The following is an 18,146-nucleotide window of genomic DNA, read 5'->3' on the forward strand; positions in this document are numbered from 1 at the left end:
TTAATGTAAAACAGCTACTCAAGCAGATGTGTCAGAAATAATTCTGAGACCGAGCTCTCTGCCGGGCCGTTCCACGTGTGTCCCTGACCCGGTTCTGCTGCTCCTCCTCCGCGTCCCACACTCACTGGGGGAGGCCCGCCGGACGGGTAAAACATACGAGGCCCAGACAGATGGAACGTCTCCCGTGTCAGCGCGGCAGCAGCAGCAGGCCTCCGACCGCACGGGCCGGTTCTGACGGGCCTCACAGGCCATCGCCGCGTCTTCTTGTCAAGAGCTCAGGCTCAGCCACCGGCTCTCTGGCACCTGCCTGCCCCACCCAGATGCCACAGCTATCAGGGTTCCCCAGCTCTGCTGCCACCACTAGGAATGACCCGGGTTTACCAGGGCTGGCTGTGCACCCAGTCACGCTGGACCAGACCTGCTTCATGGGTGCTCTGTGCCTGCCAGGGGCGCAGCCCGCTCCACCCAGTGCTGCCCCGAGGGAGGGCGGCCACACGTGCCTCTGCGTCCCCGGTGTTCGCTGCCTGCAGCCAAACCGCCGGCACGTGGGACCCTGCACACAGCACTGTCACGGGGGGTGTGCCTGCCGCACCAGCCCTGAAACGCCAACTCGGCCCCTTCCTGCCTAGAAGAGCAGCAGGCGGCACCGTGGGGGCTGGTGTCTGTTTCAGGGGTGCCGAACAATTCTGGGGTGTTCTCTGCTGACGCCCACGGTCACTGACTGTGCCATGGTGCTGAGACTCCCTCTTGCAAAAGCCCCGTTAATACTGAGCGTCTTCACACTTCCCTGAGCTGGGCTGTAACAGAAAGATGGCTATTTGCCACTCCAGAGGCCGTGGCTGGCTAGAGAAAGGTCTGTGACAAAATGTCAGAACCCAGCAGCTGAAACACTGTGCGGTCCCCGCTTTCCCGCGGAGAGCACTCGGCTCCAGCCCTCAGAGCAGACGTGCGGGCCTGGGCGCGGGGCTCTGGGTCAAGGCCACGCCCTCCGATCAGGGCCACCCGCTGCCCGCTGAGACCGGCCCCAGCTCCCGGGGCACAGCCAGCCTCCGGCGTCACAGGGTCTTTTACACACATTTGTCAGCCCTTTTCAAATACAGGTTCCTTCTGGGGATCAGGTAAGAGCTGACACCATCCACAGTCGTGTAAGAGAACCCAGTTATTTCAACTGCAAACACCAAGAGCCACGTTTTCCTCGACACGGGGACCTTCGTACTGCCCTATGCAATAAAGGTAAGGCCGAGACAGGGTAAGAGGTAAAACCAACTATAGCGACCCCTCCCTTATCGCGGGTAGTACGTTCTAGCCACCTCCCCCCACCACGACAGGTGAGAATCTGCGAAGTAGGAACCTTACATTTATTTTAGTTTATATGTATTTTAAGGCTTTATAAACCCTTCCCAGTCCCTTATGAACCTTACAGTGAAAAGTCCACGATAATTAAATATATTTTTTAAAATCCCACGATACACTGAGGCCGTGATAAGTGACCCGCGATATAGAGAGGGACGGCTGCTCAGCAGGAACTGTCCCAGCAGGCTGACAAGCGTCGGGGACAGAAACCGGGGGAAGAGGAGGTAGACAGGAGTATAGTGCCCGAAATACAATTACACCCACAAAGTGTGCAATTCTTTATTCTTCTGACGCGTCCCTCCGAGCCGGCCTTCCCGGCATGTCCACATCTCTCCCCCTCGCTGCGGGGGGAGAGCAAGCAGCCGCCGGGGCCTCAGGTCTTCTTCACGAAGCTCAGCAGCTCGTCCTTCTCCATCTGGTAGCCGCTCTTCTTCCAGCGGTCCCGCAGCTGCTGCAGCAACACCCCGATCTCCTTCCCGGAGGACACGCCCGCCTTCCGGATGTCGTGGCCGCTCACGGGGAACGGGGGCACGGACCAGCACTGCAGCTCCCGCAGGAGGCCCTGCTGGCCCTGGTACTTGAGCAGCTCACAGACGCGCGCGGCCGCGTCGGGCTCCCTGCACTGCGGGCCAACAGCACAGCGTCACGGCGCGGGCCCGGTGGGGACACGCAGGCCGCTGTGGGCCTCAGCACCGGGCTGGCCATACCGCTAGTGAGGACACGCGCGAGGCATACTTACGTCTATGATGAAGTCCTGATAGGGCTTCAGAGGCTCTGAACTGTCCGTGGCTTTAACCAAGTCTTTCCTGTATCTGACTATAAACAAACCGAGGTTCTTCTCTTCTTTTGAGATCTTCAACCTCAAATCCAACTTGGTGACATCATCCTGTACTTTGAACAATGAGGCCAAGAGAGTCATCGGCTTCGGTGAAAAACCTTCAACATTTTTACTGACTTTGTCAAATTCTTCTAAACTTGCATTAGCAGGTAAGCCTGTAGGTACGAGAGCATTTTTCACCCACTTTTAGTGGATCAACCTAAAGAACCAAACTCAGATGCTGAGCAGAAACGCCCGTCGGGGAGGACCTGGCGCGCCCCCGTCTCCTGGGGACCCACCCCCACACTGCCGCCCCCCCCCCCCCCCTGCACACCGAGGGCGCCTGGGCCAGGGGCAGAGGCGGTGGGGTCAGCCTCTGAGGACACGACCCCATCACCCGCTCACTGACGGACGGCCATAGGATGGCACCCCATCCAGCGATTCTGTATCTGAAGTACACCCAAGCCTCCCGGCGTGACGCACTGGGACTCCCACTGTTCTGGGTATTAACCTGGCAGCTGCTGAACAGTCTCTGCATACGTCACTGTCCTAAGTGCTTCCCACCCGAGACCTCAGCGCCCCCAGCCCCGCGTTCCGGAGCTGCTGGGACCTTCACTGCCCAGTTTAGACTCGGGAGCTAACCGGGAGCTAACCCAGGTCACGCAGCTGCTAGGAGGCCACCGCACGCCAGCCGGCGCAGTCTTTGTGACCCCGCCTGGGACAGACTGCTCCACCCCGTCCTCACAGGCGAGCGTACGAGATTCCATTTCTCCTCTGAGAATTCTTCAACCAAACATATTTCCCTTATGAAGCTTTAAACCAGGCCTGTGTTTCATCTGCAAAATGCAGGCGTTTTATCACCTGGCCTCACCTACGTAAGGAGCCACGTCCAGATCATAGATGAGGTGGATCAAATGGTTCACATGATTCCCAATGAGAATTTTCTTCAGTTCTACCCAAATCCTCTCTCCTGATATTCCAGCCAGGCCTTTGGCATTCTCTGCGATTGCCTCCAGAGTCTCAGGGTCATGGTCTCCAGGGGTGTCCACAATTCTCCCGTAAAACCTGCAACACGAAGTCCTCACAGTGTAATCACCTCTGTGTTGGTACATCCACCGGAAAAGTCAGGTTTTCAAGCTAACGGTGCCATGCCACAGCTATTCCATCACAGCATATAATCAGGACCAGGAGGGACCTCGGAAATCTTATGGTTGGTTCTCCACCTTCTCTTTTTTCCCAATGAGAAACTCGAAGCCAATAAAATAGAAGTAACTTCTAAAGCCGGCAAAAACCCAGCCTCCCCATCACTGGCTGGTGGTCCCGAGCTGACCCTCACAGCGGGTTAATCAAGAGCATCCCTGTAAAGGGCCCCCAAAGGGACAGGGCCGATACGGAAGCGCCCTGGTCCCCAAAAGCTGGCCGCCCGCCACGCCGGGCGTAGGAAGAGTCTCTTGACAGGACACACGTAGCGGCTGCCGTGGGCGCGCCTCATGGGCCCCAGAGCAGCGCCTTCCCGTCCAGCCGTGCAGCTCACGAGCATCTACACTCAGTGACTGACTGGCGGAGTCTCGGTCTGTTTTGTTCTTTCTGGAAAGACACTGTTCGCAAATACTCAAGTTTGAAGGAACAGTACTGACGACAGGTGTCAGGGAATATGCGGAGTCATCCAAGACTGTGACACGAGACGGACACGAGCCGGTCAGCGCAGTTTGTGCAAAGGTCTGGGTGCAGAGTCAGTGCCCGCTACCCGTTACAGAAACAGGGGAGTCCAAAAACAAACCCCAGAGTTTGCGGCTGGGAGATAGGGAGCAGGAAGCAGCTTTCAGGATGCCCTTGCAGGCCTGGAGCTAGTGGCTGGATACATTGTTGCAAAGATCCGCTTCACTTCCAAGGCTCAGGTTTGGGAGGGGTCTTGGACTGTGGGCTGGTACGGAAGAAGCAGACAGAGCCTACGTAGGGTTCTGTGAATGGTCAGGACGGTTTGCAACACCCACTGCATGAGAGGACGCAGGGGAGAGAGGAGGCAATGAGGGAGAGAGAGGAGCTGCGGACATTTTGGGCTGGCTCTGGCTCTAGGAGGCTCTCTCTCAGGCTCTCTCTCTCTGGCCCTCACGCCCTCACTCTCTGGCTCTCACTCTGGTGGGCTCCCTCCATGTGGCTTGGAGAAGGGGTCTCCAGGCTGCTTTAAGAAGAGGCTCTTGCCAGGCTGCTTGGAGAAGGAGAGGAGATCCATGCGGTTTGCAGGAAGAAGGCAGTTTGCAAGGAGGCTGAGAATCCAGGAGGTCCTGCATTGAGAGCTGGAGGGCACCGCAGCACAGAAAGGACCTCCCCAATCAGAACTGAGTGATTGGCAGCTACTGGTAAAGCTGAACTGTGCCTGGGAAGTAGGGAAACGGTGTTTCTGACCTTCCTAATACTGGCCAGGTCTGGGAGGGGGAGGCAAGGCTTTGTGTAAATAAACAATTCTTTTTCTTTTCACCAAACTCTGGTATTGAGAGTTATAGTTCTGGCGGCGGGCAATCGGGCCCCTAACTAAACAGCCCGTGGGTTCTGCTTCAATCGGAGCAGCCCAGGGGTTCTGTTACAATTTTGGCGACCGCAGCAGGACATTAATAATTGCCCGTGGCAGGTCGACCCCCTTGGGAGACACCTTCTGAGGCCGCCGGCTGCCTAAGTACGCCTGTGTGGTGAAAAGAAAATAGAACTGGGAAGGGATTAGAGAAGCAAGATTGTTTGCTAAAAATTATTTCTGAGCATTTCTGAAATAATGGCATCGTGGATACTAGATTTGTTTGTCCAATTAGGAGAATTCCTGCAAGTAATAGAATTATGGATGCCTGAGTGGTGCATATGTTTTCTGGTCCTTGGGATTTTTTTGGTTATAGCCATTAGCATGTATGTCTGAGTTAATAAAAGCAGTTCTGGACAAGTCCCTGAGGGCAGCCCACTGGAGAGAATTTTGGAAAACTGGAATATGTACTGTCGTTATCCTATGACTAAGAAAATATTAATTTATTACTGTAACACTGTTCGGCCTGAGTATGTTCTGGGTGGTAAGAACAGGTGGCCTGTGAATGGTTCTCTGAATCACCTTATGATTAATCAATTAAAGGGGTGCTGTCTGCAATCGGGAAATTGGGAAGATGTTTTATTATCTAAATGCATTTGTAGAGTTGCATAATAAGACCTTAGCAGAAATGGAGGCCCAAATAATGGTGCAGAGGAAAAAGGAGATCTCAGAACCTTTTCCTGAGAGTCAAACGCTGGAAGAAAGGGAAAATGAGGACGTAGCCCTCTTTAACTCTCTAAATCCGCCAAGCCAGGCACAGGTGGGGGCGGTTCAGGAGGACGCAGCTTCCAGGCAGTGGCTCCACCCCCTCTGCAGGCGGAGGCTGCTTCCACCACGCCACCTCCAGAGATGGCAGTGGCTTCCGCGGGGCCCGCCCTTTTGCAAACTCAAGGGACTTCTCTCGCGCCACCCTTTTTGGAGCCGGCCTCTGAAGTGACTGCAAAGTCAGTGGCTCCACCCTTACAGGACGAGGAGCGGGTCTCCCCCGCCAGAACCCGCCAAGAAACTCAGTATAGTCAGGGGGCCTCCCAATTCGGAGCAAGCCAATTCCCTCTACGGCAGTACCCAATAGGTGGAATAGATCAGCAAGGCCAGCCCTCTGGCTACTATTGGGCCCATACTCCATTTCCCACTTCAGATTTGATAAATTGGAAGAAATTCTAACCCCTCATATAGGGAAGATCCTCAGAAAATGGCAGAGCTTGTTGCCTCCATTTTTGCCACTCATAACCCGAACTGGGCAGATGTACAGGCTCTCCTAAATATTCTGCTAACTGGGGATGAGAAGCGACTGGTTACAAGTAAGGCTAATGAAGAGGCTCAGCGTCTCCATGGAGAGGATCCCCATGGGACCCCCGACCCAACTGTGGCAATTCCTTGGACAGAGCCTAACTGGGACCCAAATGGTGGAGGCCTAGTTCTTTTGAAACATTATAGGAAGTGTATATTGGAAGGACTTAGAAAAGGGGTACCCAAGCCAAAAAGCCTGAATATGGTACAGACTGTTCAGCAAAAACCAGATGAGGATCCTTCTGAGTTCTTAGAGAGGATCTATCAAGCCTATAGCAAGTACACTGATGTTCATCCACAGGCACAAGAGAACGTGAGAATGGTGAACATGACATTTATTGGGCAGAGTGTCCCAGATATTAGACGGAAACTCTAGCGTATAGATGGGGTATTAGGAATGAGCCCCTCTCAGTTAGTGGACATCGCATTTAGAGTTTACCATGCAAGGGGAGTAGGAAAGAGAAGACAGGACCTGATGTTCTTCAAGACAGGCTGGAGAGGCCAAAGGAAGAGAGGACCCTAAAGAGAGGAGGAAAGAGCCATTGGGCAAGGACCAGTGTGCCTATTGCAGAAAGAAGGGCCATTGGAAAAATGAGTGTCTAGATCATAAGAAGGGAAGTAGAAATGAGAACCCTTGCACCCATTCGGACCTGGGAACAGAGTCTTACTGAAGACCTGGAAGACGCAAGGTCCCGAACAGCAGCTGGCTGAACAATGGACTGGTCCCTATGATGTTTTGCTAACAACACATGCCTCGTTGAAGCTGGTAGGAATCAAGCCCTGGATACACCAAACACGGGTAAAACGAGCACCGCCTGAGGAGGACACAGACCCTGCTGCTGTGACTGACACCGAAAGGGGAAGTTGGACCTGCGCTCCGGAAGATTTGAAATTACTCTTTCGAAAAAAAAGGACAGTGAACTGAAACACAGATTAAAAGTGTTTCTTTTGCTTTAGGCATGTGCTTGCAAATCTAAGGAATTTTAGCTGCTAAATATTGAGTCTGAGTATAGTCCTTTACAGTGTGGAAAAGAGCAAGAATTGGAAAATAGGTTATGGTTAAAACTAAATGAGTCAATATATGGAAAGTTTGGAAATGTTGCAAAAGGCCTATGGAAAACTCATAAAAATGTATAATAAGGTTGTGAAAGTTTTTAAACCTGGGGAAAGGAAACCTCAACAACTTGTGGTCTTATTGTATGGTTACCGTACCTTGTATTGGCATTTAGCCTTGGGACCTATGAAAGGTCATTTGGAATTCCCTGTGTTGGGATTGGCATTAGCCACTGGAGACCTATGTAAGGTCTAGAATTCTCTGAGACCTAGGAAGGGTCTGGAATTCTCTGTATTGGTACTGGCCATATAATCTGAAAGGAAAATTAAGGTTTCCCAGGGAAAGTTAAAACTTCACAAATAAGAAAGTGAACAAAAGAAAGTATAAGGCATGGAAATGCAATTTCAGTGAATATTAGGAGGACAAGGATTTTCCTTCACACTGTGTATTTTTCTCCTTACCTGATCCCTCCAGAATTTGGCAATTTTGAAGGATTAATTAATGACATTAGGTTTCTTTGCATAAACTAACAAGACCAGTTGTTAATAGAGGTTTTTACCAATACTTTGGCTGGAATGACATGCCTGAGGGAGGCATGCTTGGGCTCTGGTTGTCACCAGAAAGCCCTGAGGAACTGGACTTGACTTTTGAAGCTAAGGAAAGCCCAGAAGGAAAAGGCCTGACACCTTGGTTGGTTGTGCGGTTCATGGCAATCTTTCCAGGGAAGGAACGAAGGTTGCTTTCCTGAAGGATGGCTAGAAGGAACCTTAAGGCACAATGGAAAACCTGAAGGACTTGGAGAAGCAGGTGTTTACAAGCAAGGCTGAGTTGCAGGTGTGTGGCTCAGCTTCTGTGCTCTGATGGGCAGACTAAAGTCAACATGAAGGTTCCTACTGTAAGTTCCAGCAAAGTAGACTTAAAGATCAATGTGATCAATCACTGCTCTTGTTTTTATGCAAATGAACAGGCTAAATTATAAATGGACTTAATGCAGTCCCTCTACTGACAAGGAGGGTGATCTTAGGGAGAAAAATCAAGACTCAAGGAAAATCACAATGCTCAGTGGTAGACCATAAACTAGTGCAGCTAACTGTCCCTAAAGTTTATTTTCATTTAAAAGTTGGACCAGGTCTGTGGCATTATAAAGAATGCTTTATTTACAGGCAAGAAGAATGTCAAATGCCTTGCAACTGGAGGTCTTCCCAATAAGACAGTCTCTCAGATTTGGAGACTGGTTTGTGAATTGTGTTGTGTGAATTTAACATGTGTATTTTTTTTCTGTTTACATAGCGCATAAGCCTACGATCTCTACCTGAGTGATTGTCTGTACATATAGGCCTCACCTAAGAAGCCCATCTGCATCGCCGCCTCCTGAGACTCAACAGTCTGGCTGAACTAAGTGGTTGAGTTGGTGAAGTATGGGGTGGTCTGTGGGCTTCACTTTAAAACTCGTCTCTCTTTTCTGTCCTAATGGCTTGGACAGAAAGGGCCCAGAGGTCTGAGAGGGGGGAAATCCTAAAATACACCCCTCAGCCCAAGCTAAGTAAAGTGGGCAAAAGGGCTTTGGACAGGTGTGACACGCCCTGCACACCTTCCTCCAAAGAAGCCATTTCTTTTCGTAATGTGGGGCATTGAGATTAATCCCTGCTTTTTCTTTTTGTCATCTAGTGGTTATGGTTTTAATGATGCCTTTTAAATCTGTTGCCCTCAGAATACGACAAGGATGCCAGCTTGTCCAGTAGTGCGAGCCTTTGGAAACTGAGCATGCCGCTACCCAGGAACAGCCAACTGACCTGGACTCTGCAAGATCCTTCCCCATGTGGGAAGGCCACCCTCCCCTACATCCCCACTCTTCTTAGGGATTTCTAGACCCAAGGGTAGGTAGGACGACGACCACGTCCAGCAGGAAGCAGCTAGAGGAGCATGAGACCTTCGCCCATTGTCCTTTATAAGATTATAAAGGGTCTTAGTCTGAAAGGGGGGAAACTGTTACAGAAACAGGGGAGTCCAAAAACAAACCCCAGAGTTTGCGGCCGGGAGATAGGCAGCAGGAAGCAGCTTTCAGGATGCCCTTGCAGGCCTGGGGCTAGTGGCTGGAAACATTGTTGCAAAGATCCGCTTTACTTCCAAGACTCAGGTTTGGGAGGGGTCTTGAACTGTGGGCTGGTACGGAAGAAGCAGACAAAGCCTGCGTAGGGTTCTGTGAATGGTCAGAACTGTTTGCAACACCCACTGCGTGAGAGGACGCAGGGGAGAGAGGAGGCAGGGAGGGAGAGAGAAGCAGCTGCGGACATTTTGGGCTGGCTCTGGCTCTAGGAGGCTCTCTCTCAGGCTCTCTCTCTCTGGCCCTCACGCCCTCACTCTCTGGCTCTCACTCTGGTGGGCTCCCTCCATGTGGCTTGGAGCAGGGGTCTCCAGGCGGCTTTAAGAAGAGGCTCTTGCCAGGCTGCTTGGAGAAGGAGAGGAGATCCATGCGGTTTGCAGGAAAAAGGCAGTTTACAAGGAGGCTGAGAATCCAGGCGGTCCTGCATTGAGAGCTGGAGGGCACCACAGCACAGAAAGGACCCCCCAATCGGAACTGAGTGATTGGCAGCTACTGGTAAAGCTGAACTGTGCCTGGGAAGTAGGGAAACGGGGTTTCTGACTTTCCTAAGGCTGGCCAGGTCTGGGAGGGGGAGGCAGGACTTTGTGTAAATAAACAACTCTTTTTCTTTTCACCAAACTCTGATATTCAGAGTTATGATTCTGGCGGCGGGCAATCAGGCCCCTAACTAAACAGCCCGTGGGTTCTGTTTCAATCGGAGCAGCCCAGGGGTTCTGTTACACCCCAAAGCCTGCAAATGCACCTCCCCCTCCCCAAGCCCACGCAGGAGGGTCCCCGCAGACCCTCGGACTCGGCCGCACGCAACCGAGGGCTCTCGCCCCAGCTGTCCCGAGCCCCTAGCCCAGCGGTGGCCGCGGAGGTGCCCAGGCATCTGTGCAAAGCGTGACCAGCACAGGGCATGACTGACAAACGGACGTTTAGAAAAACAACTTAAGAGCTGACCTCTATAAAACGTCACGGAATAATGTGTGGGTGTTTCAGGAGTGAAAACACGGGGTTTCTAGTAACAGATCACACAGCTGGCCCCTAACCCTCAGGGACGCTCCCACGTCCCGCAGCCAGCCCTGTGTCCTGGGCGCGGTGTCTGTCCTGCACGTGCGCGCGGGCCCACGCCTGGTTGAAGGGTAAGTGGGCCCCGTAGGCAGTCCCGGCGGCAGGATAGAACAGCAACGACAAGTGCACGAAGTCACGCGAACGGTCCCCGTACCTGAGGCGCCACTGCGGGACTGCCGGGTGGGGGCGCACACAGCACGGGGACGCCGGACACAGGCGAGTCACGCCCCACCGGCGGCGCAGGGCGGCTCGGGGTTTCACCCCACCGTGCCGGGCCGACGTGCAAGAGAAAACCTACGAACTGTCTGTTTCTGCACGTTTCCCAGTGGGGCTGGGCTGCCCACGGGGAGCTGGAACTGTGGGAAGGGTAACCATGGGTAGGGGCCCCGGCGAGTCCCCACTGGGGACAGACCCGTGGGACGCCCCCACCTGCACGCTGACCTGCCGAGCATCTCACACGACCCGAACTGGACTGGTGGTAACTGTAACGACGACATTCGTCTTTAAAAATTCTTACCTAAAATACCTTAAGATGCGAAGGTAATCTTCTTGTATCCTCTTTTTAGCGTGCCCAACAAATCTCACTTTCTTGTTTTTTAGATCTTCATAACCATTGAAGTAGTCGTATAAGGTACCATCAAAGCCTGTTGTTGGAGGACGGGAGGGAAACAACCGTTAGCCCGTGAGAGCGGGGACACACGCGGGGCCTGCCTACGGGGGAGTGTCGCTGAGCTGCGGAAGAGAAAGCCTTGCCGTCGGCTACCTGGGTGGGCCCTGCGGGCCCCGGGCTATGTGAAGTCAGTCAGTCGGAGGAGGACAGGCGCCGTGTGAGCGCACTCTCACGTGGAAGCTGCAGAGAACACGCCGCGCTCACAGGCACACGCCGCGGGCGGCTCTGGCCCACGGGGCAGTTTGCTAAGTGCAGCAAACTTAAAGGCCCCGGATCCAAAAGGAAACAAACAATGAAGAGAAAAAACGCAGGTCCATAAAAACACACACCTGACCAGAAAGTACCAAACGGGGCCCACCAGCCTCCACAGGATTTTTCACAGCAAAGAGGCTCGACTCTCCCTGGGGACTGTGAGGTGTTACGTCTTTTTCAGGAAAGATCAAAATTTGGAGGAAAAAACATAGGCTGCTTCACAAAAGTAAGAGAAACAAGAGCAGCCAGAAAGGCCGGCCTTGGGAGCGTCCGGCCCAGCTGTCTGCGGGAAGCCCGGGCAGGACGGCGGGGGGGTGAGCACCACACTGCGCACGTGCCGTGGTGAGTGTCCTTCCCTTAAAAGCACGGCGCGCGGAGCCGGCGGAGGTGCCGGGGTGTGGGTGACCGCGTGTGCGCACGCGCTGGTCTCACCCGGAACGCCAACATGTTCAGGTGCAGCTCGTAAGTCAGCGCTGACTGTGCGTGTGTGCGCACACGTGTGTCCGTGCGCGCCGGTCTCACCCGGAACGCCAACACGTCCAGGTGCAGCTTGTAAGTCAGCGCTGACTGACTGTGCGCAGAGCCCAGCACTGTCCCCAGGGCTTACGTCATCGGCCCCCGTGCGCCTCACCACGACCCTGAAAGGACGCTAATGTGAACGTCCTCACCTCCCAGCTCCCACGTGACGGGGTCAGACTTGAGCCCGGGATTTGGGGCGCAGCCTCCCTGTAACCACCAGACCCCACTGCCTCCCAGAAGACGCTGAGGCAGCGTCCCAGCTGCGCCCCATTTTCAGAATGAGGGTGCTCCTGAGAGGAGGCTTCAGAGGCGGAACGACAGCCCTTCACGGCACCTTACCCAGAAACATGGAGTTCACAGTGAGGTCCCTGCGCGCGGCGTCCTTCTGCCAGTCGGTGGTGAACTCCACCTCAGCGTGTCTCCCGTCGGTGACAACGTCGACCCGCAGGGTGGTGATCTCGAAACTTTCTTTATGGAGCTGTAATCAGATGTGTTTTCAAAGATTAGTGTTTAGTCTCACTGGACGGGCTGAAAAGATCCCGGGGCCCTTCTCTTTAAAGTCAGCTGGTGCACGCAAGCCTGAGACAGAAGGCACCGCAACAGCTGAAGATGGTCCCAGAGAACGTGCTGTAAGAACCACAGACCCTTTCTAATGGACAAGGTGAGCCTGGCGCACGCAGCGGCCCCTGGACAGTGGGGGCGGGGGCGGGGAGCCCGCAGCCGGCGCCCGGGCACCTCCACGTCAGGCAGGCGGCGCTCGGACTCGCTGCTCACGGGGTCCAGGGCCGGGCGCCGAGGACTGACAATCCGCCGTGGGACAGACACCGCGGGGCCGAGGGCTGACAGAGGAAGGAACGGAGGTCACAGTGACCTCACTGCAGCCAGGAGAAGCCCAGCAGCTTCGTGACGGTGACAGTGATGGTGACGCGGGCTGACCCGTGACACGCAGTGGGTCCGCACACAGGTGCACGCATGAGAAGGAGCAACGACCACAGGCGCCGTGGGGAGGCACACGTGTGAGGGTCAGGACGCCCGACAAGCGGCACGCACTGGCACGTGGGGCCCACGGCAGAGGGCCTGAAAGCCCCCGCCCAGCACGGGAAGTCTGCTCTAGAATCCCTCTCCCTCTGGTCCACACCCTGCCCGGAACCCGGCTAGTTCTCTCTGCCGACTCCAGGGCGCAGCCGAGGGCGTGCGCTCTCTGCAGGCAGGCAGCGCCGTCCCGGGCACGGTCCCCGGGGAACCAGGTGGCAGCCCTCCAAAGGCCGCCCTAAAAAACAGCGGAGCCCAGACGGCGTGGGCACGGGCACCACGCTGAAAGCCAGAGAAAGTAAACAGAAAATCAACTCCACTGACCCCACCTGGTGGTCACAACGCGACTCAGCAGGCCTGTCCCAACCCAGGTCACAGGGAGGCTCCCGGGACGGCTCCCAGGGACAACGAGGCCCAGGACAGCGACGCTGGACCCACTGCCTGCGGGCGGGCACGACCCACCCACACGCAGCGGCAGGAGAGCCCCCGCCAGTCACTCCCGGGCAAACGCTGCAGGAGCCCCGACGCAAGCAGAGCCGCACAGCCCCGCGGAAGGAGAGAGGGACAGACGGAAAGAGCCCAGAGGACACGGGGACGCCGCCCCAACAACTGGCTGGTATCCCGAGGGACCGGGCGAGCGGGAGGCACTGGAACGTGCTGGGAAAGGCGTCGGGCGCCTCGCGAGAGGACAGAGCTGCTCACGGAGCAGCAGGCCGCTGGCCACGCTCAGGCAGCCCGCAAAAGTGCGACGAGAGACTGTCACACGGAGAGGACAGAAGGAAAACTGGCTCGGCCCCCGCGGCCTGCGCCCCAGGAGTCTCCAGGGAGGACACTTAACGGGCGGGGGTCGGGAGGCCCCGGCAGGCCCACTCAGCGCCCTGAGCAGTCAATGAGCAGCAAACGCAAAGCGAGGCGCCCGCGCCCGAGATTAAACACCGCGGTGCGGACCCGGCGGCCAGGAGGTCCCAGAAGGACAGCCCCCCCAGCTCTCAGGGAGGAGAGCCTGAGCCCAGCTGGGACAGCCTCCCTGGCTCCCAGCTCCGTGTCCCCAGCCAACAAAGCAACCAGCAGCCCAGAGGAGGGCGAAGGAAGCCGTTTCCGACGGGGCCTACGGGGGCGCGGCAGTGAGTGGAAGCGCCGTGGCACCAGGAGCCGGGCCAGCGGAGGCCGGGAGCTGTGCTGGGCCCCGAGGGGCAGCGGGCCACGGGCCCGCATCAAGGGCTGAAGCGTGGTCGCTGGGGCTCACCCAGAAGACCCGGACAGTGTGGCAGCCCAGGGACACACTGGGGACGTGCATGGAAAGCAACATCCACGGAAAACGCTGCCCCTGCAACGCGCACCCGAAACGCAGTCACCTTGCACCCCGTGACGCGGACACGCGCACACTGACCTGACTCGGCATCGGGGTGATGCCCTGAGAAGCTGCGGTGGCAGGGGCGGCGGGAAGGTCACCTCACCCCCCCAGCCGCCGCCCCCGCCCCCAGCAGGAAGCGCCGGCCCAGACAGGCGTTCCAGGAGCGCGCGGGGACCAGGTGAGCTCCGTGAGATGGGCCGGAAGGCGCAGGGCAGGGCGGGGGTCGGGGGTCGGGGCGGAGGCGGGCGGCCTGGGCCGCGCCGTGACTCTCCCCGGGAACGAGGGCGCGCGCGGCTCACCCTGGCCGTGACGGTCCCGTGCCTCTCGCCCTTGTTGTTGATCATGCGGACGCCGGCCGCCTGGAACATGCCCTTCATCTGCTCGGGGGTGGCGGTGGTGGCGAAGTCCACGTCCTGCGGCTGCACCCCGCTCAGCAGGTCCCGCACGGCGCCGCCCGCGATCCGCAGCTCGTGGTTTTCCTTGACAAACAACTCTGGCGAGAAAGGCGTTTTCGTGTCAACGTGTTTTTCAGAAGCGCAGGCGTGCGTGGCGGCCCAGCCTGTGAGAGCCCGCGGGGGCCCCCACGGGGGCACTTTCTGCGAGGTCGGGGGCCCCGCCGGCAGGAGGCAGGGGGCCCAGCAGCGCCGCAGGGGAGGCTCCTGGCAGTGGGTTCGGGGAGCTGCTTCCGCGCTGCAGGCCCGGCCCCCGTGTTTGCCCCGATCTCAGGAGACTGGCCCGTCCCCCCTTCTCGGGGCAGGACACCTGCCTTACTTCCCACAAGCCGGGCGCGCCCGGGGCTGCACTGCGGTCTCCTCACTTAATGAAAACGGGGTTTACTGGGAACTGCGCTCTTTAAAGGGTTTCTTCCTCTGAGGCAGGGCCCGTGGCAGAGCGGCAGCTGCTAGAAGCCACAGAAACCGCCAGGGAGACCGCGGCCGCGACCCTGCAGACGGCCGGGCCCCACCAGGTGACCCCTCAGCAGCGCCCCCGCGCCCCCAGGGTCGGCCCCGGGGCGCTTCCGAGAAGCCCCACCCCCTCCACGGCCCGCCCTGCATTCCTGAGCCCCAGGCGCCCGCACGGGGAGGGGCCGCTGTCCGGGGAGCAGCCGCCCTGTCTCGCTGCTGCGGGAACAGACTAGAAACTTCTGGAATGCAATGAATGACGTGTTTTCACTGCAGGCGACCCTGCGGTGACAGGACGAGGAGGTCAACCCCGATCCGCAGGCAGCCAGCTCAGGGCCCTCCCGCCGGCCCCACTGCAGTCACGCGTGAGGCTGCGGGCAGCCGGCGGGGACGGGGCAGGGGCAGGAAAGGGGCCCGCGGCCCCGAGGCGTGGAGCTGCCCCTTCGCTCAGCCCGGGGGGAGCGCACGGCTCCTGCCACCCGGCGCGCAGTCCTCCCAGGACGGCACGTGGGTGCCACGGGGACCAGGCGCCGGGAACCCGGGGAGGGTGGCCCGGTCTTACACGGGCCTACAAACGCCGTCCCACGGCAGGACCAGAAAGGACCCCGCGAGCACCGCCGCGCGGCGTTACCGCAGCGCTTCCCGCAGCGTCCGCGCGTGACTCAGTGGAGCAGGTTCCTTAGGGACCCCGGGTGCCCGCCAGGCGGCCCGGCGGGACAGGCGCCGGCAGGTTTCCGCACCTCCCGGGTGAATCCCACGGCCGACGGCCCAGGAGCCCTCACACCGCCCGCCCCAGGGGGCGCGCCCGCTCCTTCCGCCCGTGGCCCGGGCCCCGCGCGTAGGCACGCAGCGCCCAGAGGAACACGCGCTTTGCAGCGGCCCCTTGTCGCCTCTCCCAAGCGCCCGGCCGCAGCTCTGACGCGAGCACGCCCCCGCCCCCCCGCCCGCCGCGCGCTGAGAAAGGGACCCACGTGCGTCCTGCTCCGCGGGCACAGGCTCCCAAGGCCGCGGGCGGCGGGGCTCACCTGCGAGCCCCTTCAGCCCGTCCGTGAACAGGGACTGGAACTCCGGGGACTGCAGCTTCATGGTGAACAGCTGTCGCTCCAGGGCGCGCAGTCCCGTCCGGCCACCGCCCCGCCACCAGCGCGGCAGGCACCTCAGCATCTGCGACACACGCGCGCGCACGGACGCGGGGCTCAGAAGCGGCGCTTGCAAGGGAAGGCGCGACCGCGGCCTCACGTACCGGCCGGAGCCGTGCTCTCCGCGCGGATGGGAAGGTGAAGCCGCCGGCGGGGGCCCGGACCTGCAGGGACACCGGTCCTCCCGGGGCCGGCTAGGGTGCGCCAGCCGCGCTCCGGCCTGGGGGCCTCCGAGGCCTCCCGAACCCGGCGAGTTCGCTGCCGGGCCAAGCAGGTCCCCCGCCCCCGCCCGCAGCGCAGGGCTTCCCGCTCCGGGCGGCCTCCCTCGGGGCGGCCGAGAACCGCTCCTGTTGGCGGAAAGCAGGTGTCGGGGGCGGCGCTGCCCGCCCGGGACCAGGGACCGTCCCAGCCGCCGGGGGACGGGGCTCGGCCTCCGCCGCCTCCGCTCGGACCACCGGCGGGGACACGCCCGAAGCGGTGTCCCCACACCAGGCGCCGGACCGAGGCTCAGCGCGGCCCCGGGGCCGCAGCCGCACGGGACGGGAGGTGTCCGGGGACGCCCGGCAGCTCCGGCGGGTTCTGGGCCCCAGGACAGAGGGGTCTGTCGCCACCCGGGCCGCCGTCGGGAGCGCGGGCCCCGCGCGTGGATCCCCGCCCGCTCCGCTCACCCGCCTCGCGCAGCTCTGCACGCACTTCCTGGCGGCGGCCTCCGTGACGTCACTCACGCGCGCCGGCCTCCGGCCAATGGGAAAGGCCAGAAGGGCGTGGGCGGGGCCGGGCATGCGCTGTGTCAGTGGCGGGTCCCCGTCCCGCCCGCCCCCCGCGCGGGGGTGGTCGTCCCCGTGTCCTGCGTACCTGAGTGACGCCCTCATCCCCGGGAGACGCGCCGCGCCCGCGTCCCCGCGTCCCCGCGTCCGCCGCTGCTCCGTAAACGCCGACCTGCGTTTGCCCGCTCCCTGGTTCTCACGGGGTCTGCGCGGGGACAACGCAGTTGTTAAAACAAGCGGAACCGGGGCGCAGCGTCGGGGCCGCGGCGGGGTGTTCACGGCGCGCGCTCCGCCGAGACCTGCAGGCCCTCGGTGTCCGGTCCCGGCCTGTGTGTCGCCGGCGCGGTCCCTGGGCCGCAGGCGTCAGCAGATGGAGAGGGAAGGACTCGAATTAGACTCCGCTCGCTCGTTTCTTCCGAAGCAGGACCGGGGAGGGAGCGGCGACGGAGCCGGAGCCCAGCCCCGAGCCCTAGCCCGGGAGAGTTCCCGCGCGTCCCGCCGGTGACCCCAGGAGAGAAACACAGTCTGCAGCTCATGACGTCTCTCTTAACGCTTTTAAAGTTCTTGTCAATGAGACTTGAAGTTACCCAGTTTCTCTAAAACGTCCTAAAAAGCCTGTCAGCCGTGGCGTTCCTGTGGCTTCCGACGAGCAGACCCGTCGTCCTCAGGGTGTTAGGGACCCCATTCTGAGCCGCCACACAGGGACGAGCTCCGGTTCCACCCGCTTTCTTAACGCCGGAAAGAGGGCGTGCACCGCCCAGGCTGGCGTGGCGCAGCGGACGAGCGCCGGCCTGCGGACCGGAGGGTCGGGGTTCGATCCCCGGTCAGGGCACCGGCCTGGGCTGCGGGCCTGTCCCCAGTGGGGGGCGCGCGAGAGGCAGCCACGCATCGGCGTTTCTCTCCGTCTCCCTCTCTCTCTAAAAATAAATAAACAAAAACATTTTAAGAACAAAGAATGCAAATATCCTGTACTTATCCCAACTCAACTGACCAAGGAAAAAAACTAGAGAATTCAATGTAGAAGTTTGTCAGTGCAGCTCTGACAGATAAAAGGAGACATTGTGACGATTTTACACCAACCAATTCCACATTGTAGGTGAAGGACAAATTCTTAGAAAAATGCATCTTATCAGAACGGAAACAAGATGAAATTTAAAAATCTGAATAGCTCTTTACTATTAAAGAAATTGAACTTTGTTGAACAAACTTCCCACAAAGATAATTCTACAGCTGGACGGTTTCGGTGGTCAAATTTATCAACCACCTGAGGG

At 58.6% G+C, this 18,146-nt stretch overlaps 1 protein-coding gene across 1 annotated transcript; it reads right to left on the minus strand.

Annotated features, from left to right (window-relative positions):
* Positions 1-1,719: 1,719 nt before the first annotated feature.
* Positions 1,720-16,770, minus strand: TRNT1 (tRNA nucleotidyl transferase 1). The gene is made up of 7 exons (XM_090284880.1): positions 15,995-16,770; positions 14,367-14,560; positions 12,021-12,159; positions 10,758-10,884; positions 3,042-3,235; positions 2,093-2,346; positions 1,720-1,975 (listed from the first exon to the last, which is right to left on the minus strand). Exons 1-7 carry the CDS (start codon positions 16,131-16,133, stop codon positions 1,727-1,729), a joined length of 1,296 nt encoding a protein of 431 aa, XP_090141006.1. The 5' UTR covers positions 16,134-16,770; the 3' UTR covers positions 1,720-1,726.
* Positions 16,771-18,146: the final 1,376 nt, after the last annotated feature.

The sequence above is a fragment of the Furipterus horrens genome, unplaced genomic scaffold (genome assembly GCF_987537825.1).
Source record: "Furipterus horrens unplaced genomic scaffold, mFurHor1.1.pri manual_scaffold_7, whole genome shotgun sequence".
NCBI classification, from domain to species: domain Eukaryota; kingdom Metazoa; phylum Chordata; class Mammalia; order Chiroptera; family Furipteridae; genus Furipterus; species Furipterus horrens.

Coding starts and splice junctions, on each gene's coding strand:
- TRNT1 (XM_090284880.1), bottom strand. CDS start 16,133: ATGCTGAGGTGCCTGCCGCGCTGGTGGCGGGGCGGTGGCCGGACGGGA. Junction 14,561..15,994: donor CGGGCTGAAGGGGCTCGCAG/GTGAGCCCCGCC, acceptor CTTTCTCGCCAG/AGTTGTTTGTCAAGGAAAAC. Junction 3,236..10,757: donor CGCATCTTAAGGTATTTTAG/GTAAGAATTTTT, acceptor TTCGTGTTGCAG/GTTTTACGGGAGAATTGTGG.